At 36.0% G+C, this 24,164-nt stretch overlaps 1 protein-coding gene across 1 annotated transcript in view; it reads left to right on the top strand.

Annotated features, from left to right (window-relative positions):
- Nucleotides 1–24,164, top strand: part of UBA6 (ubiquitin like modifier activating enzyme 6) — a 101,662-nt gene that overhangs the window by 75,731 nt on the left and 1,767 nt on the right. The window contains exons 20-32 of the mRNA XM_049886098.1: nucleotides 880–985; nucleotides 2,711–2,800; nucleotides 2,912–2,992; nucleotides 4,822–4,950; nucleotides 7,621–7,672; nucleotides 7,768–7,831; nucleotides 8,795–8,864; nucleotides 10,678–10,749; nucleotides 14,699–14,816; nucleotides 16,170–16,363; nucleotides 17,486–17,613; nucleotides 18,533–18,620; nucleotides 18,819–18,913. Coding sequence (XP_049742055.1) covers nucleotides 880–985; nucleotides 2,711–2,800; nucleotides 2,912–2,992; nucleotides 4,822–4,950; nucleotides 7,621–7,672; nucleotides 7,768–7,831; nucleotides 8,795–8,864; nucleotides 10,678–10,749; nucleotides 14,699–14,816; nucleotides 16,170–16,363; nucleotides 17,486–17,613; nucleotides 18,533–18,620; nucleotides 18,819–18,913 — 1,287 coding nt within the window. The remainder of the gene's footprint in view (nucleotides 1–879; nucleotides 986–2,710; nucleotides 2,801–2,911; nucleotides 2,993–4,821; nucleotides 4,951–7,620; nucleotides 7,673–7,767; nucleotides 7,832–8,794; nucleotides 8,865–10,677; nucleotides 10,750–14,698; nucleotides 14,817–16,169; nucleotides 16,364–17,485; nucleotides 17,614–18,532; nucleotides 18,621–18,818; nucleotides 18,914–24,164) is intronic.

Genomic DNA, 24,164 nt, shown 5'->3' on the forward strand with positions numbered 1-24,164 from the left:
TTAAGAAGTACAGTGGAAAATTTGGAATTGAATGTTTGGCAGAAGAGGGAAAAAAAAGGAAAGAAAACTTAAAGAAATTTAAGTGTGTAAAATATAAGTATTGTGAGTATTGAGAAAAAGGGTTAATATTGTTTAGGCTAAAGGGAACATTGAGAAAAATTGTAGTCAGAAAATAAAAACTAGAAAGCAAGAGATGAAAGAGTAATACAGTTAAGAGTTAAGGTGGAGAAAAAGTTAACAAACCCCTGAATTTTTTGTTGTTGTTGCTGCTGTTGTTTTTGTAGCAGTAGTAATAGTAGTGGAGCCCTGGTGGCACAGTGGTTAAGAGCTGAACTGCTAATCAAAAGGTCAGCAGTTTGAATCCACCAGCCCCTCCATGGAAATGCTGGGCAGTTCTCTGTGCTATAGCATCGCTATGAGTCGGAATCGACTCCATAGCAACGTTTTTTTGTTTGTTTGTTTTTCCTTTAGTAATAGTAGTAGTAATAATGGAGCCCTGGTGGCACAGTGGTTAAGATCTATGCCTGCTAACCAAAGTCAGCAGTTTGAATCTACCAACCGCTCTTTGGAAACCATAGGGGGCAGTTCTACTCTGTCTTGTGGCATTGCTATGAGTTGGAATTGACTCCATGGGAACAGGTTTGGTTTTTTGGTTAGTGGCAATACTAGTGAGAGACCAAAATTTTAGTAGGTTGAACAACAGAATTTATGGGTGGTGGGGGAAGCTAACGAATGTGCTATTTGTTACTAACATATCTGTTTCCTGAAGTAGTACCATCAAGAAGTTTCTGCGAAATGGTCAATATAAAGTGACAGGAAGTTCTCTACTTCCTTTTGTTATTGCTCACTTCTTTGTTACCTGTTTTTCTTTTCAAATAGCCGTTGTTTAGCAAATCTGCGACCTCTATTAGACTCTGGAACAATGGGCACTAAGGGACACACGGAAGTTATTGTACCTCATTTGACTGAATCCTATAACAGTCATGTAAGTAAATAGTGTTTGGAAATAAATGTCTCCTTCTTTTTCTTTACATCTTGTATTTCATTTGTGTTTTTCAATCAACAAATTTTATTTAGCTTTCCTAATCCTTCCTTTTTAGTGTGTCAGTGATACCCATACATAAGTGCACAAGCATCTTTGAAAATATAGGTGAAGTTATTATTTTCTTTGAGTTAACAAAATTTGTTTCTGGTGTTTCAGGAGTGTTTTGCTTCCATTTACTGTATATTCCTTAGAGCTGCTTGGTTTAGTTTTCCAACAACCTTTCAGTTTAAAGAGGTAGCGTGATACGATTGCTTCTTAAGACTATTAGATTAAGAATAGAAGCGTCAGCAAAAACAGAGTTTATATTAATTTACTGATCTGATTTTATTGCGTTAGATATGAGCTGACATACAAAAAATAAAGAAAGTCAGTCTAGTCATCATACACTGATGTCTAATGTTTTTTATTTAAATTAGTAATTTTCACCCCAAGCATGCATGTCAGAAATACCTGTGAGACACTGTAAAAGTACAGGCACTGTTGACCACCCAAAAATCTTGTACTGAAGAATTGGTGTTTTCCAGAAGTGTGACCAGAATGTCTATTTACATGTATTTTATATAAGTAGGTGTAGCTTTTTTTTTCAAACCCCAGGTGATTTTAGATACTGCCAAAGTTGAAAACCAATGATCTAGGTGTTAGGATTTTTCAAAAAATCAAATCAAGTTGCAAAATTGGAAAAGAACACCTTTTAGAAGCATTAGCATCCATTTATTTAATGGATATGTTTGATCTAGTAAAAATTTTAAATTTTTATAAAATTGATTTTCTTATTTATTCTAATGTAATCAGAAGTTATGTATCTAATGAAAACATTGTAATAAACTAAATTGACAAGTTTTGTTTGAAGGCGATTAAAGAAGAAAATCATATCTAATATGAGGTGTCATATTAGATTTTCAAAGTAGGAAATGTTATAAAATTCTAAATGCTGCCTTGATATTCATTCTACATCTTTCTTAAACCTCCTATTTCCTGACTTCATACTCATAAAAACTAGAATTTAATGCTTTTCTGACTTCCCTCTTTTGTCTTTTAAAATATTTAGTGCAATTTAATAGAAAAAGAAACTAAAACATAAATCTCTAAGTAATAAAGAGACAAAATGGATCATTTTAGAGACTAGGCAAAAAGTACACTACAGTAGAATATAGGTTTCTTCAGTAGTAGTTCTTCCAAGTGAGACAGCATAGGCATTTGCCATTTATTTAATAACACACGTTTTGCAAGAACCTGTAGCAAACATTGAGGACATATGATCCTTGCTCCCCAGTTTTTCTCTCCACATTGTATGGGGGGGATTCTTGAATTATTTTTCAAAGTAGAAAGTATTGTGAATTTTAAATGTTCCCTTGATTCTGGGGGAAAAAAATAAAAATTAGATATATAATGACTGCCAAATGAGTGTACAGTAATAAATTAAAATAGAGTGATCCTTATTGTTACGTTGCCATTAAACAGTTTAGGCGTCAAAGGAATTAACTTTTTCTCTTCTTTTTTATTGGCTAGGAAAAAGAAAATGCACAAATCCATGTCTGGATTTTATTTTTTAAGAGCCTTAAAACACTCAAAAGTAAACAACAAAAAAAAAGGAAAATAGAGCAATAATAAATTTTCATTTTCATTGCTTCTCTCAACTGTCTTTTATCATGTTTCCTAAATTAGCGGGATCCCCCAGAAGAGGAAATACCATTTTGTACTCTAAAGTCCTTTCCAGCTGCTATCGAACATACTATACAGTGGGCAAGAGATAAGGTGAAGGTTTTTTATTTTCAAGAATTTTTTTTTTTTTAAAGTAGGAAAGAAAATATTTCTAGCTTTTAAGCAGATTATTTTTAACTCCTCTCTCCCACCTCTCTCTTACAGTTTGAAAGTTCCTTTTCCCACAAGCCTTCGTTGTTCAACAAATTTTGGCAAACCTATCATTCTGCGGAAGAAGTCTTACAGGTAAACATCAGTACGTTTTAATACAGGCTAACACTTGGTGTCAGTGTAATCTTCTTTTCAAGTTGCCTGTTGTTGTGTTGTTGTTAGCTGTCATCAAATCAGCCCCGACTCAAGTGTTACAAAATAAAACTTCTTCATAGGGTTTTCTTGGCTTAATCTTTACAGAAACAGTTCTCCAGGTCTTTCTTCTGCTGAGCCACTGGATGGAATTTGAACTGTCAACCTTTAGGTTACCAGCCGATCACAAATCACTTGCACTACCCAGGCTTCTATTTTAAGTTTCCTACAAATGGTTTATTTTACCTCCTTAAGGAGATAGTATAACAATATTGTACATAATAAATGAAACGATTGATACGTCAGGCTGCTGGGGCTGCTTATGTACAACCAAAAACCTCATAGGATTTGGTTCCTTGGTTTGGAAGTTTAAGAGTCATGGTTTTGTGGTATATCCCAGTTAATTGGCCTAATAATGAGTTTAGTGCTTCTGTTCTACATCCGAGTTTGTTGCATAGTGCCTGGAGTCTTAAAAGCTTGCAAGCAGCTATCCAGGATACAACAATTAGTCACTATTCATCGGGAACAACAGAGGAAGTAGGACAGTAAGGAATAGGAGGATATAGAATGTGTGGCTGATTGCCTCCGTGAACAGCTGCTTCTTTGCCATGAAACCAGAAGAACTAGATGGTGCCTGGCTGCCATTACTGAACATTTTGATCAAAGATTCCGTAGAAGAATCCTGATCAAAAGGAGGAATATGCAGAATGGAATTTCAGATTCTCATAGACTCCAGACTTTGTGGATCCGTGGAGCCTGGAGGAACCCCTGAAACTGTTGCTCTCAGATAATCTTTAAAATTTAAAACAAAAATATCCCCTGAAGTCTTAAAACCAAACAATAGATTAGCTTAACTAGGAAAAAATGCCCGCCTTAAGCATTATGCTCTTTTAAGAACTATCTGTATGGGATCAAAGTGGCAACAACAGCTCGAAAGATTAGATAGGAATCTTAGGGGGCAGTGAGTTTATGTTAATGAGGGAGCAACAACTCAGAAAAGAAGGGTGAAAATGGTTCTGCAACCCAAAGAATGAAATCAGTGTCACTGAATTGTACATGTAGAGACAGCTGAATTGATGTATGTTTTGTTGTGTATTTTCTCAACAACAAAATTATTTTTTTTTAAAAAAGAAATGATACATTAAAAACCTTGACATTAGCAGGTCATAAGTGACTTCTTTTTCTTAATTGGCTTGAGCTGTATGAAATTGCCAGTATTTGACCATGTGTGATCCACAAAACAGCAGTTAATATGTTTAAACCTAATGAGAACATGATAATGATAGGAGAGCTACAAATTTTAAAAAATGCCTTGTTAAGCTCTTTGGGAAAAAAAAAGGAAGAGTTCGAGTGAAAATTTCATGAGTGGACCATCTCTCACTCCTTACTCTCAAAATGAGGTTACATCAAAAGATGTTTCCTTACTTTTCTTTAATCCTGAGTCTTTAAGGCACCTTTTTAGTATAAAATATTATTTATAGTACTTGTTATAGTAAGTACATATATAGAACTAATAACTTATAGCTAGGAAGACATAGGATAACTTGTGAGATACAGAACTTCAGAATTAAAATTTCATGTGCTGTCTTCCACTCACTCCCTCTCCTCTGAAAAGAAGGGGAGAGGAAAGTGGTAGAGAAAAGGTACGTGAAGAGAAAAAAAGGTTTTTAAATCATAAAATGCATGAGCTAGCACTTCAAACTGAGGCTAATACTTTTTGTGTGTGTGTGTGTGAGTTTAAATGAATATGTATTTTTTCTTTCCCATTGTAGAAGATACAAACTGGACACAGTTTAGAAGGCTGTTTTCAAGTTATTAAGTTACTTAGCAGAAGACCTAGAAATTGGTCCCAGTGTGTAGAGTTAGCAAGATTAAAGTTTGAAAAATATTTTAACCATAAGGTAAGTATGCATTATGGGACATTAAGGTCTGATCTGACCTTGGCTCATTTAGCTATTACTGAATTAATTTCATTGGTTCGAAATGTCTACCCTTTTGGGAGGATTTTCAGAAATTAGTAAATTAAATGTGAACAAGTGTGGGGCACACAACTCTTTTCTCTTTGAATGTTATTGATTAAAGAATTCATTTAAACCCCACCCATTGGTTTGTCAGTTAATGTTTAACTGGTCCTTGTCCTTCTATGTGCACCACTGGGCCTTAGGTAGATATTCCTGCTAGAATGTAAGTAATATGTTTCACCTGTAATCTAAAAGAAGTTTGTTGTTTAGAGAAGAAACAAGAGCCTAAGAGAAGGTAAAGATACGTCGTTAGGAATCCGGTTGGACTTTTGCTCTGATAATCATTTTGTGTCCATTTCCTCATCTGTAAAATTAGGATAATAAATTGGTACCAACTTTTTAGGGTAGTGGTAAGGATCAAATGAGTTTAATACATGTAAAACATTTAGAACAGAGTCTGGCACATAAGTTATTCTCAACCTCTAATTTTTTACATCTGCGAGTGTATCCTGCCCTCTCCCGCTTTAATTTTTTCCTCTTTGGGCTGTTACCTACCAGAATATAAAGGAAGTTCATCTTTTAAAAATGGTTTTGATTGTACTGTCTTTTTACTTTTGACGCTACTTCTTAGAAAAGTAGTCTGTGCTTGCTGTCTCCACTTCTTCATTTCCCATTTGTTCCTCAATCCAATAAATATGGTTTCCTTCCGCATTACTGTTTGTATTGTTCCTACCATGTGCACCAAAAAAGGGGAAGGTGAGCAGATCCCACCTTTATTGTTAACTACATGGTAAGGATCAGCAGGAAACCTGGAAAATGGATTCAGTCTTCACTTTTCCACATCTCCATTATTTGCCAGCCACCCATGTGGCACTTTATCTCTCTGACCCTAACCCCTCGGAGTTAGGTTAAACCTTACAAGTTAAAAGGACACCATCTTTCAAATTGACGACCTGCATATCCATTCTCTGAATTAGCCAACCCGAGCTAAGTCAGAACACGCAATTTAGAAGGACTTTGTCCTTCCAACTGCCAAATAGGCAGACACCAGTGCCTTACAGCCCTAATTGCCACTGCGGGTTTGTTAATTATCCAGAACGGCTCACAAAATTCACAAACTATGTCTATACTTAACAGTTATCCATTTAGTGTAACTAGAAAGGATACAAAGAGACACACCAGGAGAGGTCTTGAGGGGGGTCCCAGCATGAGGCTTGCACTGTCTCCAGGGACCCATCCTCCCGAGAGCACCTCCTATCGCCAATCCCTGAAGCCCTCTGTCTCAGTTATCTAGTGGTGCTATAACAGAAATACCACAAGTGAATGGCTTTCACAAACAAATTTATTTTCTCCCAGTTTAGGAGGCTAGAAGTTTGAATTCAGAGCACTGGCTCTAGGGAAAGGCTTTCTGTCTGTTGGCTCTGGAGGAAGGAAGGTGGTCCTTGTCTTCTCTGAGTTGCTGCTCCTGAGCAGTCTTCATGTGGCTTGGTATCTCTCTGCCCTCATCACTGCTGCTTTCATTTGCTTGTTTAATCTCTTTTATATCTCAAAAGAGATTGATTTTAAGAATACTAATCCTGCCTTGTTAACAGAGACAATCCATTCCCAAATAAGATTACAACTATAGGCATGGAGTTTAAGATTTATAACACATAGTTGGGGGTGATACAATTCAATCCATAACACCCTCCAACTTCCATGTTCAAATCCTTTTATCAGCTTCATTGCATAGCCGTGATTGGGGCCACAGTGTGTAGTCATGATTGATTGAACATTGACTATACATGATTGAATTGTGCCTCCCTTCCCTTCCAGGGGTTAGTTGCAAGATGTAGTCTGTATGGCCCCCACTCATTTGCACACTTCAGGTGTTGTCTAGCTGTTTTAAGAAGACAAAGACGCGTAAATTGCTGGAGAATACCAAGTGCTATCTTTCAGGAAACAAATGAGTTCTTTGTCTAATACCATCTTACCAATAACATTCTTGTTTCAAGGTCTATCTTAACATGGTTTTTTTTTTGTTTTTAATATGGGAAAATTCAGCTATAGATATAAAATGGTGTGTATTCTTTCTGTTTTCATTTTATGTTTTAAGAATTAGCTCTGGAAAGTACAGAATAATATGTAAAATATGCCACTGTTTGTGTTAGAAAGGGATTAAATATTAGGCATAAAGAGAAATGAAGTTCCGATACATGCCATGATACGTGGATGAAACTTGAAAAGATGCTAAGTGAAATAAGTCAGATACAATAAGTCAAATCATAAGTGTATGATCCCCCTTATATGAGATACTGAGAATAGGCAAATGCATAGAGACAAAGGGTTATTAGTGGTTACCAGGGGCTGGAGGGAGAGGAGAATAATAACTAAAAGTATTGAAAAAAATAATAGAGATTACTCCAGGAATAGAGTCAGTGACAGGAAAATGGACACATGGAGTATAAGGTGGCTGGGTGACTTTACTGTATATCTTTTTATGCATTTTGACTGTTGAATCATGTGCATATATTAACTACAAAAATATTTAAAAAAGCAAATTTATTTTTAACAATGTTTACCTAAGGTAATATTAGTAGTGATTTTTTTTTTAACTCTTTTTTTCTCTAGGCTCTACAGTTGCTTCACTGTTTCCCTCTGGACACACGATTAAAAGACGGCAGTAAGTATAACCAAGTTATTGGGAAGAAATTTTAATGTAGTTAATGTACATACTGGCTAATTTCATTGAAAATAATGTTTGTATCTTTTTGTTAGGTTTGTTTTGGCAATCACCAAAGAGGCCCCCCTCGCCAATAAAATTTGAGTTAAATGAACCTTTGTAAGTGTTTATATCCAGTTTTATATGCATCCTCCATTGTAAATTTTTTAACCGCATTTAGGGTAAAATCCTCAGGCTCTTTAATGTTAAGTGATTGCATCCCTGTTAATCTCTTATCTAGCAGTCTGGCCAACAAAGCCAGCCACATTCCTTCCCCCATACAAATGTGAATCCATTTATTTAAATGGTAAATAACCTCTTTTATAATAAAGATCTACTCTGGTAAAACCAAACTCCCTTCTTTGACTTTATCCATGAAAAAGTAAAATGGCAGTAAATGTTCATATATTTAATGAAGCCCGCATGTAAAAAAATTTTATTTGTATGAAAAAAAATTACTACTAAACAGCTTCCTAAATAATTTCGAATTAGTTTTCAAAGGAGTTGGGCTTTGCATGAATACATATATCTAATATTTTTGTTAGATTCATACTTACGTGTATATATTTGATTAAACAAACTTAGCTTGCTGTTACTTTTAGCAGATAACTCTGTACTTAATTTTCTCATTTCGTGCTTATTTTAGGCTTCTAGTCACCTTATCTTGAATTACTTCTACAAAACTTAATTTTTGTTTTTGCTTTTAAACTCATTTGCCTAGTTTGAATCTGAAACACACTCTTTAGACCAAATGTATAATATTTTATTCTGAATTAAAATGAATTATCTTTCACTAGTCCGGTTTTTCTACTTGTGGCTACAACCTCCTCAAAATAGTCATAATCATTACCTGAATATCATTGTTCTGTGAGGATAGACATTTGATGTTTTCTCTTTTATTACTTCACAGTATTTTGGTACAGATCAGAATTTCATAACTTCTTAAAAAATAATTCTGTAACAAAAATTCTGTGATTATTTTTCCTCATACAACTTTTTCAAGGCTATAATTCCTAATTAATTAAACGTAATTGTATTTTTTTTTAATTGTATATTCAAACTTTTGTTTTTTAATTTCATTAGGCACTTCAGTTTCATTCAGAATGCTGCAAAACTATATGCTATGGTATATTGCATTCCATTTACAGAAAAGGTAAGATATTCTTTGGGCCCTAGCAAATGATAAAAAACCAATTTTTGATAGAAAAATTGCATCATAATGTGTTCATATGTTGTAAGAATTATTCTTTGACATACATATTTCATTGTTGCTCATTCTAACATAGGAAAGTTTAAACATTAGTTGCAGTATTATTAAATAGAAGTAGAAACTTTCTAAATTTTAGTGGAACAACAAAATTGGTACAAGCAGCAACACATTATTTTTAAAGCATTTATAACCTGTTTATCAGCTCTAGTTATCCTAATTATTCTGAAAAGCCAAAGTGAATAATTTCATAGCAATTTAAAAATATTCCTTATTCTCTTTGTTAACATTTGTTTGAGTTAATATGTGATAGTAACCTACATGCTTCTCAGGAAATTTTAAAATGCTACACCATATGACATTTCTGTTATCTTCATTGACTAACATCCAAAGGACCTAATAGAGTTCTATTTGAGAGCAGATGTGTTTTAGTGGTTTTTTTTTTTTTCCTCACGAATGTATATTAGAGCTAAATGGTATGCTTTTGAGTACACTAAATGAGGAAATGGAAGCAACATTTTGTCTTTAATGTGATATAATGGAGCCAGATTTATAGTTAACACTGGCTGTTTGGGCTCCAGATAAAAATGCTGCCCCCCCCTTTTTTTTTTTTTTGAGTTTCTGCACATTAAAATGCACCGTAGATGTTTGGTAGAAATACTGTCATTCACTCTTTTTATGAAGGGCACGTAGGAGTGGTAGTTGATCTCAAAAGCAGTATATCTCAGTTTTCCCTAAACTGCTTCTTAATAAATCTGGATTTGATAGCCTTAAATTCATCTGATTTCATCTTGATCTTTTAAAATATTTTTCTACTTCTCAAAATATTAATTCCATTTACTCATTTATTTATTGAGTCAGTATTTATTGAGTACGGGCAGTCCCCAGGTTAAGAACATCAGACTTAGTTGGCTTTTTAATGTTATATAAATTTGCTCTCACTTTGAATCAGCCCTTACTTGCAACACATTCTTTACCACAATCCTTTCACTTGCTGCACTGACAGCTTTGAAATCATTTAAAAGGCTTCAAGCCTTTTCGTAGACTAAAACCGAAGCCAAACCTGTTGCTGTGGAGTTGATTCCAACTCATAACCGTATGCACCTGTTCCAACTTACCTACAAATTCAGCGTAAAGACACAGGAACACATCTTGTTCATCACCTGGGGCCTACGTATATAACTTTGTGCAGGGAACTTTGTAAAACATTAAAGATAAAAGAAATGAAGGAGTCCCTAGGTGGTGCCAGTGGTTGACATGCTCAGCTGTTAACCAAAATGTTAGAGGTTTGATGTCACCCAGAGGCACTTTGGAAGAAAGCCCTGGCAATGTATTTCTGAAAAAATCAGCCATTGAAAACCCTATTATTTAGCACAGTTGCCCTCTGACACACCTGACACACGTGGGGTTGCCATGAGTCTCAATGGCAAATGGAACTGGAAAAGAAATGAAAAAGTCCCTGATCTCAAGAGACTCAATTAGATAGTCACAACCAGTCCTAAAACTACCTTTTTAGAAATTTGCAATAAGAACTAATATTTCAGGTTTGTTGACTAATAAGTAGTTTTTCACCCTTCCCATAGCCTTTATGGACAGTATTTCTATAGAAATAAAGTTAAATGTCTCAAAATGGTTATGGTCTAAATAATCAGATGATAAATTATTGAAATATCTTAATATGATAAAGGATGCCTTTATCTTTAGAATCCCAGAATGAGAAGAATATATTTGTTGATAAAATTATTTTTAAAAAAAACAGGACTTGTCAGCAGATGCCCTCTTGGATATTCTTTCTGATGTCAAGATTCAGGAATTCAAACCTTCCAACAAGGTATGTTTAGAAATTCATTCATTCAGCAAATAGTAATTGAGTTCCACATACAGCAAATAGCTACTAAACTTCTACTTCTGTCAGATCACATTCTTAAGCCTGAGAATCTAGCAGTGAACAAAACAAAGTTCTTGTTTTCATGGAGATTATATTCTAATGGTCAGAGACAAACAAATGCTAATTGTATAATTGCAACATGGAGATAAGTGTTAAGGAAAAAAAAAAAGGAATGGAAGTAATGATGACCTAGTGTCATTTTATATGGATGGAAGAGAAAGGCCTCTCTAATGAAGAACACTTGAACAGAAACCTTAAGGAAGTAAAGAGTGTGAGCCTTGCTGATAATGTGAAAAGGCAGTGCTGGCTGCAAAAACAAGTGCGCAGAAAGGCCTTGTAAGATCTTAAGACCAGAAGTTGTTATGGAGGAAAAGTAAGCAAGGTGGGAAGAGTGGTAGAAGATATTAGCGAGGTTATTGTTACGTCTGCAGAGTTGATTCCAACTCATAGCAACGTTATGTGTAACAGAACAAGGCATTGCCTGGTTTTGTGTTCCCCTAATAATCGTTGCTATGTTTGAGCCCATTCTTGTAGCCAGTGTGTCAATCCATCTCGTTGAGGGTCCTCGTCTTTTTCACCGACCCGCTACTTTACCAGGCGTGCCTTCTCCAGGGATTGATCCTACCTGATCACATGTCCAAAGTAGATGGACTTTGGGAGATCAAGGGAGATGAAGCCTTGCCATCCTTGCTTCTAAGAAGCAGTCTGTCTATACTTCTTCCAGAACAGATTTGTTCAGCCTTTGGTATATTCAGTATTCATTGTCAGCACTGTAATCCAGATACATCAGTTCTTCCATCTTCCTTATTCATTGCCCATGCAAATGAGGCAATTGAAAATTAGTGAGGTAGTTAGGTACTATGAGATGAGAAGCTAGTAGAGCTTTTTGAGCAGAGGACTGACTTGATCTGACTTACATTTAAAAACATTACTGTGGTTATTGTGTTAAAAATTGACTGTATGGGGCTCAAAAGGGGAAGCAGGAAAAGTTATTACGATAGTACAGTAACATAAGAGGTTGTGATGGTTTGGATGAAGGTAGAAGGTAGCAGGGAAATTGTGATTAGAGGTTGAATCCCGTAGGACATATTTTACAGTAGCCCTGACAGGATTTGTAATAGATTGGAAATGAAGTGAGAGAGAAAAGATTGTTTTTTTCTTAGTTGACACCAGAAGCAAGCTTAACTGCTGAGGAGGAGATAAAGGAAGTTTGAACAGAGGAAAAAAAAAGTGAAGTGATTGCCCAGGGAAGTGGGAAAAATCATGTAATTAGAAAATGTAGTAGAACTGCTAGACAGCACTGAGGAGCCACTTAATGTATTCCACTAAATATAGAGAAAAGAGGATTTCTTTTCTGTAGTCATATTTAACAGCTTTGATTCAACCACAGAATACGGTTGGGGTGACTTGGGATGGGGTTCCGTTCCAACAGCTCTGTCAGTTCTGACGTAAATAGAATGACCTCTTTGTTTGTTTTCATTTTTATTGCCTTTTATTATTGGAATCTTTATAAATTCAATCTCTGAACATCTGAGAATGATAACATCAGCAAATCATGCGCTGCAACACTGTATGTAGTACATATTACTAACGATAAGATAAACCAAAAAAAACAGATGATCCTAAGTGCAGTTGGTAATAATTCAACTGTGTCGTAAGTTGTGGACTACCTGTATATGGAAAATTGGGTTGATTTTGCCAGGTAAATAATGTTGGGAAGAAAAAGATTTATAGAGGGTGTTAATAAAAATGGGACATAAAATTTAGGCGGGGTAAATAGGAAGGTTTAAAATATTTAGTATGCTTTTTTGCATGTATATGGTATAGATTTTTTTTTTTTTTTGCAAGTGCTCTAAAAAAATCCACAAAACAACTGTCTGTTCCACTTACCCCTTTAGCTAAGCCCTACAAAGTTCAAAAAAGATGTGGTGTTTACACTCTTCCACTCTGTGATTTATTTTAGGGAAGAGAAAGTTAGAGGCATTGATTTTGTACAAGTAGATGAGTTTGCTGAATGAAACGTCCATGACTTGTAGCATATAAAGGATAAAAGTACCGCAGGAATAAACATGGAGCCCATATTACTCACAGGCAGATCTCCTAGATACAGTCAAGGAAAGATGCTTCAATAACTTTGTCGGCCTTTATTTAATGCTTTTGCTTCAATACATTTTCTGACTTGCATTTCTCTCTGTATCAAAGTTTTGGGGTAATAAATTATCCTGAGCGATTTAGCTACAGTTTTAACATAAATTATGATCTTTTTTACAACTCCCTGAAGCAGCTTACACTGAGGCTTCAGGGCCCAGCACTTCTAGTTACAGATGCCACAGCCAAAAATCTTAACTTGGCATTCTGGCAAACAAATGTTTCTATTCCCTGACTCCTTAATATTTCTTGAATGCTTATAATAATGTTTAATCTGTAAAAACTTGAGTTGGATGTATTTTTTTAAGTAAGAAATAGTATTATACTTAGTAGAGCCTTGGTGGTGCAGTGGTTAAGCATTTGGCTGCTAACCCAAAAGGTCTGCAGTTCAGATCCCCCAGCCACCCTTTGAAAACCCAAGGGGGCAATTCTATTCTGTTGTATAGGGTCACTGTTAGTCAGAATCGACTTGACAGCAATGCTTTTGGTTTTACTGTAATTAGTGATAATGTAGCTTATTTCTTGGTTTGAGAATATTAACTTCATTATCCTCATAAATGGTATCTTTGTTATCTACTGCTGTTGTAACAGGAATACCACAAGTGGCTGGCTTTAGCAAAGGGAGATTTATTCTCTCTCAGTTTAGGAGGCTAGTGGTCCAAATTCAGGGTACCAGCTCTAAGGGAAGGCTTTTCCCTCTGTTAGTTCTGGGGGAAGGTCCTTGTGATCAATCTTCCCCAGGTCTAGGAGCTTGTCAGCACAGGAACCCTGGATCCAAAGGACACACTCCACTTCTGGCACTTCTTTCTTGGTGGCATGAGGTCCCTGTCTCTCTGCTGGCTTTTCTTTCCTTTTATCTTTTGTAAGATAAAAGGGTGATGCAGGCCACACCCTGGGGAAACTCCCCTTACATTGGTTCAGGATGTGACCTGAGTAAGGGTGTTGCATCCCACCCTAATCCTCTTTAATATTACCTGATCTTGAACATAACCTGCCTCATTAACCACAGGCAGAGATTAGGATTTACAACACATAGAAAAATTACATCAAAAGACAAATGGAAGACAATAACACAATGCTAGGAATCATAGCCTAGCCAAGGTGACACGTATTTATGGGGGACACAGTTCAATCTATGACATTCCATCCTTTGGCCCCCCAAAATTCATGTCCTTGACACATGTAAAATACATTCACCCCATCAAATGACTGATAAGTAATTTCTTAAAAATAAATTATTTGTGGTATGTGCTGCCCTAAACATGGTAAACTTTCTATATGAAAGAAGGCATTCTCTTCTTTAGAAAACAACTTCTTAAACAACTAATTGTTTATTAATGTTAACTTTATTTTAGTATGGAATTTTAAGAGGTCTGTATGGACTCAAATCTTACAGAGTATTCGGTAGATATTTTCGACACCTACTGTGAGCAACTTTGTTTAGATACATTGGAGTTCTCTCACTGGACAAGATAGGTGAAGATTCCTGTTCTCATAGAATTTACATGTGAGGAGTGTGAGGAAATAGGTAATAAACAAGTCAACAAATACATAAATAATGTAATCTTAGTTACTAATGAAAGATATGAAGTACTATAATGATTAATAATCTGATTAAAATAGATGGAGAGGATACAATATAGGTCCCTTTCTCTTTATGTAATTTATTTGATAAGATGGATAAATGGTAAACATGAGGTAAAGGATGTGGTAACATTAACAAATACATAACATATATTTAAAGGTTGTTCAAACAGATGAAACTGCAAGGAAACCAGACCATGTTCCCATTAGCAATGAAGATGAGAGGAATGCTGCTTTCCAACTAGAAAAGGCTATTTCATCTAATGAAGCTACCGAAAGTAAGGGGAAGTCTTTACAATAGGTTTTGAACTGGGTAACTTCTTATTTTCACTAAACTCTATACCAAAATCTTGTGGGATTAAATAACAAAGCAATACAATAGCAATAGTATTAATTGATTTTATGATCACGTGAAAGTCTCTGTTCATCTTTAACTGACTAAATTCACCATTTTCCCAACACTAACCCTGGTGGCGCTGTGGTTAAGCATTCGGCTGCCAACCAAAAGGTCAGTGCTTAGAACCCACCAGCCGCTCCATGGGAGAAAGATGTAACAGTCAGCTTCCATAAAGATTACAGCCTTGGAAACCCTGTGGTACAGTTCTGCTCTGTCCTATAGGGTCACCATGAGTTGGAATAGACTATAGCAATGGGTATGGTTTGGCTGGCATCCCCATGCTCAGAGGTTGAAATCTAATTCTCCAAATCGCATTGACTGATGTGTTGTTGCTTTTCTGATTGTTTTAGTTCTTGCTTCTGTTTTGTAATTCCTGTTTAACTTATGGTTAGCCTAATTAACTAAAAATGGGGTCTTTGTGGAGACTAACCCTTAGATTAAAAAAAAAACCCTTAGATAGACCCAGTTAAATCACTTTAGGGAAAAGAAACATAGGCAGGTCTCTTAGATTCTTAGTCTCTGTAATTACTGATTAGGACTCTTTGAGTTGACCAACATACATCCTTGCATAAATGGTCTTAAATATCAAGGCATTTAAGTCCTCAGTTTTTAAGCCGTCTGTATTAAAACAGAGCTGTTTACTAATGTTCTTAGGCTTGTTCACCATCGTTTCGTTATATGAATCAACAGTTCCCAAACTTTGGTGATTTTATGCACAAGCCAATAAAATTTCAGGAAAAAAAATGACCTAGAATAGCCAACTATTTAATTTACAAATAAAAGAGTTATTTTAATTTAATGATTTTAGTTCTAGAAAAAACTGAGTACCTTTTCTTATTTTCTTATCACAGATCAGGTTATCCCTGTTTACAGAATGACCTGGAAAGATTTCAGAAAGACCTATTGACCAACTCACCCTATTCTTAGTTATCAGAGGGTAAATGTTTCAGAATAGTATTTACGGGATCAGTTTTTTGAACAATGCACAACATTGACTTATTTTTATTGTAAATCACTTGGTAGCAGATGTTGTACGTGACTTTATCTTTTATCTTTTTATCACCACTGAACAAGGAGCAATGCTTTTTATATAGAAACTTTTCTTTTTAGTAGTATTAAATCCATCATTTAAAAATACAAACAAAAGAATCTTTAATGAACCCACATTCCTTTTTACCAAGTTAAACCTTTTCTATTTGCTAGACAACTTTGTTTTTCTGCCTGTTATGATCAGGTGACCTTCAGATGGCAGTACTTTCATTTGAAAAAGATGATGATCATAATGGGCACATAGATTTCATCACCGCTGCATCCAATCTTCGTGCGAAGATGTATAGTATTGAACCAGCTAACCGTTTCAAAACAAAACGTATAGCTGGTAAAATCATACCTGCTATAGCAACATCCACTGCTGCAGTGTCTGGCTTGGTGAGTTTATTATTCTTTGAAGTAAAGAGCTTCTTTTGCATTGCCTTTTCTTTGTCTTGGACCCACCATACCACCCCCAGCCATCCCCGGTCAGATATTTTAGAGAGCAGATAAATATTGATCTTATTATTTAAAATTTTAAACACTTCTGAAAATGCAATAATCCATGTTTTGAGATCTTAAAAATATATAAACATTTTAATATAAAAAATAAGCTCAAAATAAATAGATTATAATTTTTCTTGCAGGTAATAATCCTATCAGTTACCTTTGTACCCTACATACAAACCAGGAGCCCTGTTTTTCTTGAATAAAATGAACTGCCCTAATCTTTGCTCTTTGATTATATTGGATTTTAGTTCTTTGCTTTAAAAAAAAAAATGTAATTTATGTCTGATTTGGATTTTCTTCAATTTAATGTTTTCTTTATTTTTTCTTTTAATAAAGTATTTCTATACGTATCGTTCAGTGATATTGGCTGCATTCTTCACATTGTATCAACATTATTTCTATTCTAGTTATTCCATTCCCATTGTAATTTTTTTCTTGGTGATGCAGGATCTTTAGTATGGTCCTCAGTTATTATACTGCACTATTTTGTACTGTATTGTTAGTCTTAGCAGTTTTATAGGGCTATCTGTACCTAAATTAGTGGTGAAGTGGGTAAGAGCTTGGCTGTTAGCCAAGAATCAGCAGTTCGAATCCACTAGCCTCACCTCAAAAACTGTATGGGACAGTTCTGCCCTGTCCTATAGGGTCGTTATGAGTCAGAATCAACTCGATGGCAGCGGGTTTGCTTTGGTTTTTTTGGTACCTTTGTTAAATGACTTTAGACTTGTATTTTTTAAGTCCTAGTATCTGCTTTCTAAGGAAATTACATAATCAGGTTAATGTATTTTTCTGAATAACTTTGTTCATCCTGTATAGAACTGTTTGAAAGTATAAAATATACTTAAAGTGGAGAGACTTAAAAAGAAGTTGTTTACATTACTGTGGTCAGATAGCTGCTGTTTCTCTTTAAAGAGAAATGCTTGAGAAGAATTTAGGAAAATTGAATAGATGAAGTTACAGTCATGAATAGTTTTAGGCTTTTACATAATCAGATCACTTTTTTAAATCTAGGTTGCATTGGAGATGCTCAAAGTAGCTGGTGGCTATCCATTTGAAGCTTATAAAAATTGTTTCCTGAACTTAGCCATTCCAATTATAGTGTTTACAGAGACATCTGAAGTAAGAAAAACTGAAATCAGGTATGCATGAAGGTCTATTTCTCTTATATAATGAAAGTGAACTAAAATATTTTACTTTTTAAGAGAGAGATATTGGCTTCACCTCTTCTTTTCTTCTATATATATTTATAAATCCTAACAATCACTAGAAGACCAAATCAAATCCCATCTTCATGAAGCATTTCTTGACTAAACCAGCCAAAGAACTCCAACAGCACTTAACCTGCCACACTGGATAGCATTGTGCTTTCTTTATTGTTTTGTATTGTCTTCTTAAGCCAGATGAACTAGAAGGCACTCTGGTGTCTGTGGATCCTGAATTTAGGATCTAGTTCCACAAGCCGTGTGACAGTTCAAAACCATTTCTCTGATATTTTTCAGATTGGCACCAACCAAAAGTTTGAAAACACCTACCTTGGCAAGGCTGTGAGAAAACAAGAACTCTCACACATTGCTGATGAGAGTGCAAAATAATATAGCTGATAATTAAGGAAATAGGGTACCATATTTCAAACCTGCAAATACATTTGCACACATCTAAAATGTATGTATATAGGATATTTATCCTGGCATTGCTCATGATAGCCAGAGATTAGAGACAACCCAAGTGTCCAGCAATGAGGAACTAGAACACCTAGAAAATGAAACTTATGCAACTGTTTAAAGAGAGAGAGACGGAAGAGCACACACATGTTAGAGAGCACTCTTACTAAGATATTTTGATTTATAATGAGACAGTGGAAGGATCAACAAGATACTGATAAAAATGGTTACCTGTTTAGTGTGATGGACAAAAAAGATTCTGAAATATTTAAGATGTGGTATTTTTCCTCCATGTTCATTTCTAGCCAAATCACAAATAATGGACTGCTGAGGTTTTATTTTTAATTAAAGGGAAGAAAATTAAATGTGTCCGTTCTGAACATTTTTTTTACAACAGAAATGGAATATCATTTACGATCTGGGACAGATGGATTATACATGGAAAAGAAGATTTTACTCTCTTGGATTTCATAAATGCAGTCAAAGTGAGGCACTTTTGTTTACTTGGTTCATTAGTAGCTTGGGGTCTGGTGTTTTATCCATAACTTCATTGGAAGTCACCAGTACTACTTAACAAGAGTTTATTTGCTCTCTTTTTACTGGTTGCAAATCAGCATTGTCACTCAGAATTTTATATTTGGATGGGGTGTTGATTTTTTTCTCTTTTGGGTGTTAACTTTTAGGAAAAGTATGGAATTGAGCCAACGATGGTGGTACAGGGAGTCAAGATGCTTTATGTTCCTGTAGTGCCTGGTCATGCTAAAAGGTTGAAGTTAACGTAAGTATCAGTATATATGAAAGGGTCACAAGAATTGAAACATAAGCTGAATCCACACCAGAAAATTATATATAAAGGTTATTGAAGTTCAGATAAAGATGTGATTTACTCTTATCTAATTAATGGTATCCGTAAAGATTTTTTTTTTTTTTATAAAGATAGTAAATATGCCAAGTGTACACCAACAGGCTACCTTTCAAGAAAAATTCATAGGAATACAATACTTTTGTGAATTTATTATTGTCCAGAGTCAGTTCTTCAGCCAGTAGTCCTAAAAACTTGATTTACTCAACACAGTGAGTAAAAGTAAATCCATCTCTTTTGTGGAGACACATAATGACCAGGCTTATGAGACTGGGATATAAAACAAGAATGCCAAATAATTTTATTCATTTATTTAATACTGTTTTGTTAAAGAGTACCAATTATATGTCTGGCGCTATTCTGAGCTTTAGGGATATAGCACTGAGCAAAGCAAAGTAGTTACCTCTACTTCAGGATCTTGCATAACAACTACACAAGTATGTCAAATGGTGATAACTATTATGGAGAAAATAAAGGGAAAAGAGAATGTGGAAAGTGGGAGTGTTGAGTTGCTATAATAGCATTCTATGAGTGGAGCAGAGAAAGCCAACCTGATACGGAGCATTTGAGCAGAGACCTAAAGGAAGAGAGAGAGCAAAAATGTGGACGTTGGGAAGAAGAGTTGTCAAGGTCAAGGGAATAACAGAGGCAAAGGCTCTGAGATAAAGCATTCTTAACTTTGTTCAGAAGGTCTATAAAACACTGTTAACTTAAGTAGTAAGGAAGTTGAAGTGTGGTTGGTGCGAGGGATAGTGGTATGAGATGAGGAAGTTGGGAGCAAGGGAGCTAGGCAGGCAAGATACAGATTATGTTAGCCAAAAGACATAGCCTGTTATTTTAAAAGAATCGCTGTAATCATATATTGAGAATAAATAGGAAGAAAAGATAAAAGCAGTTAAACCAGTTAGGAGGCTCTTGTGATAATCCATATGTGTTAGTCATCTAGTGCTGCCATAACAGAAATACCACAAGTGGATGGCTTTAACAAAGAAATTTATTCTGTCACAGTCCAGTAGGCTAAAAGTCCAAATTCAGGGTGCCAGCTCCAGGGGAAGGCTTTCTGTCTCTGTTGGCTCTGGAGGGAACATCCTTGTCATCAGTCTTCACTTGGTCAAGGAGTATCTCAGTGCAGGAACCTCAGGTCCAAAGGATGTGCTCTGCTCCCGTTCTTGGTGTTTCAAGGTCCCTCTGTCATTCTGCTCGCTTTTCTGTTTTATATCTCAGAGAGATTGGCTTAAAACACTATCTAATCTTGTATATCTCATCAGTGTAACTGCCACTAATCCATCTCATTTAATCATACTGGAAGGATTTACAATACACAGGGAAGTCACATAAAATGATTGACAATCACACAATACTGAGACTCATGACCCAGCTAAGTTGACATATTATTAGGGGACACAATTCAGTCCATGGCACCATATAAGAGATGATGGCAGCTTGGACCAAGGTGGTAGCAGTTGATGTAGAACTGATCTGGATATATTTTGAAGGTAGAGTCTGTTAACATTTACTGATAGATTGGAAGCGAAATGTAAGAGAAAGAGAGTTGAGAAAGATCTAACTCATGTCTCCATAATTCTTTGCATAAAAGGCTTTCTCTAACCTGGATGTTATGTGAATAGGCCTTGTCAGCGTTAGGCCCCCCATCACTTACACTTTCCCTTTTTTGCATTTGTGCATCATTCTAATTAGTACCCTGTTTCCTAAAATAATACAATCTGTTAGATTAGTTACATTCTGTAGAATTAAAAGCCATTCATTCTTTTTGTAAAGAAATTGTATATTTCTGCTTTGATCTTTTAAGTGTATCCTGAGTTTTCAAGATTTAACTATCAGGGGACACTCTGTCCTTTTCTTGTGCTTGGAGGTTGCCTGATAACACTTGAATACTGACAGTAGATAATCCCAGTAGAATTTAGACAGAAAGAGCTTCAAGGAATTTTCTTCAAATGACAACCAACATCCTTTTCTCTCTCTCAAACAAGACGACTCAGTATACATCTGCCTTGCCTACCTATATAAAGCTGCCCAGTGTTGCCAATGCAATTCCTCAAAAGGCATTTTCCAGTGTATAGATGTGTACTAGAGCTCATTCTGTCTTACCCACTGAAGGGCATGTACTTCAGCAATTCTCATTTTTTTCACCTACATCAGCTTTTTACTTTGTTGGCTCATAGCCATTGTTATTTCCTGTCTTCAAAAATCTTGTCTTGACCTACTTCCCTCATTTTCCATCAGCTTCTACCTTATTTCTTTGCCCCCTTTGGCACAAAACTCTTTAAAGAATTACCTTTGCCTACTGTTTCCAATGCTTCCTTCCCTTTCTTTCTTAAACCCGTTCTGCTTCAGTTTTTGTCCCTGCTCTCTACTGAAACTGTTCTTTTCAAGATCATCAGTGACCTCATGTTGCTAAATACAATAGTGGCATTTCTGAATCCTCAACTTAATTGGTCCGTCACGAGTATTTGACTCTTCCCTCTTTCATATAGTTTTTGTCACTTGGTTTTCTTTGCTATTTCCTCTTTTCCCAACCTCTTAATATTGTGATGTTTCCTCTCTGTCTGTACCCAGTCCTTTGAAAACCTCATCTAGCCCCATAGCTTTAAATTAAAAAATATCTACATGTTATTTAGTATTCTAAATCTAGGAGCCTCACAAGCTCCAGACTAATATATCCAACTACCTTCTATGTATCTCCACTTAAATGGTGTCTTAGTTATCTAGTGCTGCTGTAACAGAAATACCACAAGTGGATGACTTTAACATACAAATTTATTTTCTCACAATTTAGGAGACTAGAAGTTCTAATTCAGAGTGCCAGTTCTAGGGAAAGGCTTTCTCTCTGGAGGAACGTGCTTGCCTCTTCTGAGCTTCTGCTCCACAGCAATTTTCATGTGGCTTTGTATCTGTCTTCCCCCATCTCTGTTTGCTCACTTGTTTCTTTAATCTCTTTTAATATCTCAAGAGAGATTGACTCAAGACAACCTTACATTAATCCTTCATTAACATAACAAAGACAACCCATTCCCAAGTGAAATTATAACCACAGGCATAAAGAAAACTAAACCCATTGCTTTCAAGTCAATTCCAATTCTTAGCGGCCCTATAGGACAGAGTAGAACTGCCCCATAGGGTTTCCAAGGAGCAGCTGGTGGATTCAAACCACCGACCTTTTGGTTAACAGTGAGCTCTTAACCACTGCACCACCAGTGTTACACCACAGGCATAGAGGTTACGGTTTACAATGTGTATTTTGGGGAGACATAGTTCATAACACATGGTGTATCAGCCAGGGACCAGTCAGGAGATAGTAGAAATCATACCAGTTATTTGAACAGGTAAGATTTAATATAAAGAATCACTGATAAAGGGCATTTTAGCGGGTAGAAGAGGACTGTGAGGGTCCAGAAGTAACAGGTACCCAAAAAAGGCAGCTACTGTGCTTTATTGTGAGAGGATCTGTTCTGTGCGTTATAGGATGTTTAGCAGCATCCCGGACCTCTACACGGTAGATGCCAGTAACACACACACACCCCCCTCCAGTTGTTACTTCCAAAAATGTCTTCAGAAAGAATATGGCTGCCACAAGAGCATGTAGCTGGCCACTGGGAAATAAACTTGCCAGAAGGTTTGCTGCAGAGCTGATTTGTAGAAGCTGCCCAGTGTTGCCAGAGAATATGGGAAGGCCAGGTTTGTAAACCCTGGTGGCGTAGCAGTTCAGAGCTACACCTGCTAACCAGAAGGTTGAAAATTCAAATCCACCAGTTCTACTCTGACCTGTAGGGTCACTATGTGTTGTAATCAACTGTACAGCAATCGGGAAGGGTATCACTAGAGTTGCCATGGAGTCCACTGGAAGAGACCCCTGGGTAGGGAGAGTGGCCTGAGGGCACAACAGAGGTTGGTCCGCAGGGGTCCTCAGTTTCTGCACTGAATTAAAATGGATTACCAGAACCAAGAAGGGAAATGTCTTCCTGCCGCCATCATCTTACAATATCACTTCAGTGTCCTTTGTTGATAAAGCCTTATGTTGTGCCAGCTGGCAGAGGAGAAAGATGTACAGGGTCCAACTTCAGAACACAAAGCAGAGCAAAGAAAGTTAATTTTCCAGCAGAGAAACAGTACATTGATAACTGGCATAAATAAGTAATAAATAACTCAAACTCAGTAAGTCCAAAATTTAATGCATGATCTTCTTTAAGTCTTACTCTACTGGCGCTGTTTTCCATCTTAGTTAATAGCAGCACCATATTTGCACTTGCTCAGGCCAGAAATTTTGACATCACTTTTGACTTCTCTCCTTCTTTTACATGCCACCTTCAGTCCATTAGCACCAGAATCGGACCAGTCCTCGTCACTTAACTACAACTACCCTGGTCTAAACTGCCATCATATCTTGCCTGTATCATTTCTTGCCTATATTACTGCAGTAGACTCTTCACAGGTCTTCCTGTTCTGCCCTTAGCCCTTACAGTCATTTCCTCAACACAGTAACCAGAGTGATTATTTTTAAGCATTAGTTACATCATGCCCCTGTTCTCAAAATCTTGCAGTGGCTCCCCATATCACTCAGAGTAAAGCCAGAGCCCTTATAATGATCTGCAGTATGCCTAATAATCCGGTTTCCAGTTTACCCTTCTAAGTTTTTTCCCCACTTCTTTCTCAGTCTGTCATATTGTATGATGCATAATCTCTTTGGAAAATAAACTATTTTGGAATGGCTTAAGGATGTAGTAAGAATGGATGGTAGAAAGAATGAAAAGGAATATATGGGACAAAATATCTTTGTAAAATATGAGAGATGTTATTGAGGATTAAATAAGATTATATAGTTCAGAGCCTGGCATGAGGTAGGTATACAATATCTGATAGTAACATTACATACAATATATAATTGATTATTAGGCAGCTGAATAATATGAAATTTACATTTTAAAAAGAATCCTGGTGGCTTTATAGGTTGGAAATAGAGAAATTGGAAAGAGACAGCTGGCTAATATCTAGTGCAATAATCTAAGGGATATATGGTAGTGGCTTGATTTATGACACCAGTGACAGAAGCAAGGAGGAAGTGGTTTTTCAGTTAATAGACAGGATAAGTGTAGAACATAAGGGAAAGGTAAAACTTACCCTTGTGGTATTTGTAGTTTGCATAATGATG

The sequence above is a fragment of the Elephas maximus genome, chromosome 5, assembly GCF_024166365.1.
Source record: "Elephas maximus indicus isolate mEleMax1 chromosome 5, mEleMax1 primary haplotype, whole genome shotgun sequence".
In the NCBI taxonomy this organism is placed as follows: Eukaryota; Metazoa; Chordata; class Mammalia; order Proboscidea; family Elephantidae; genus Elephas; species Elephas maximus.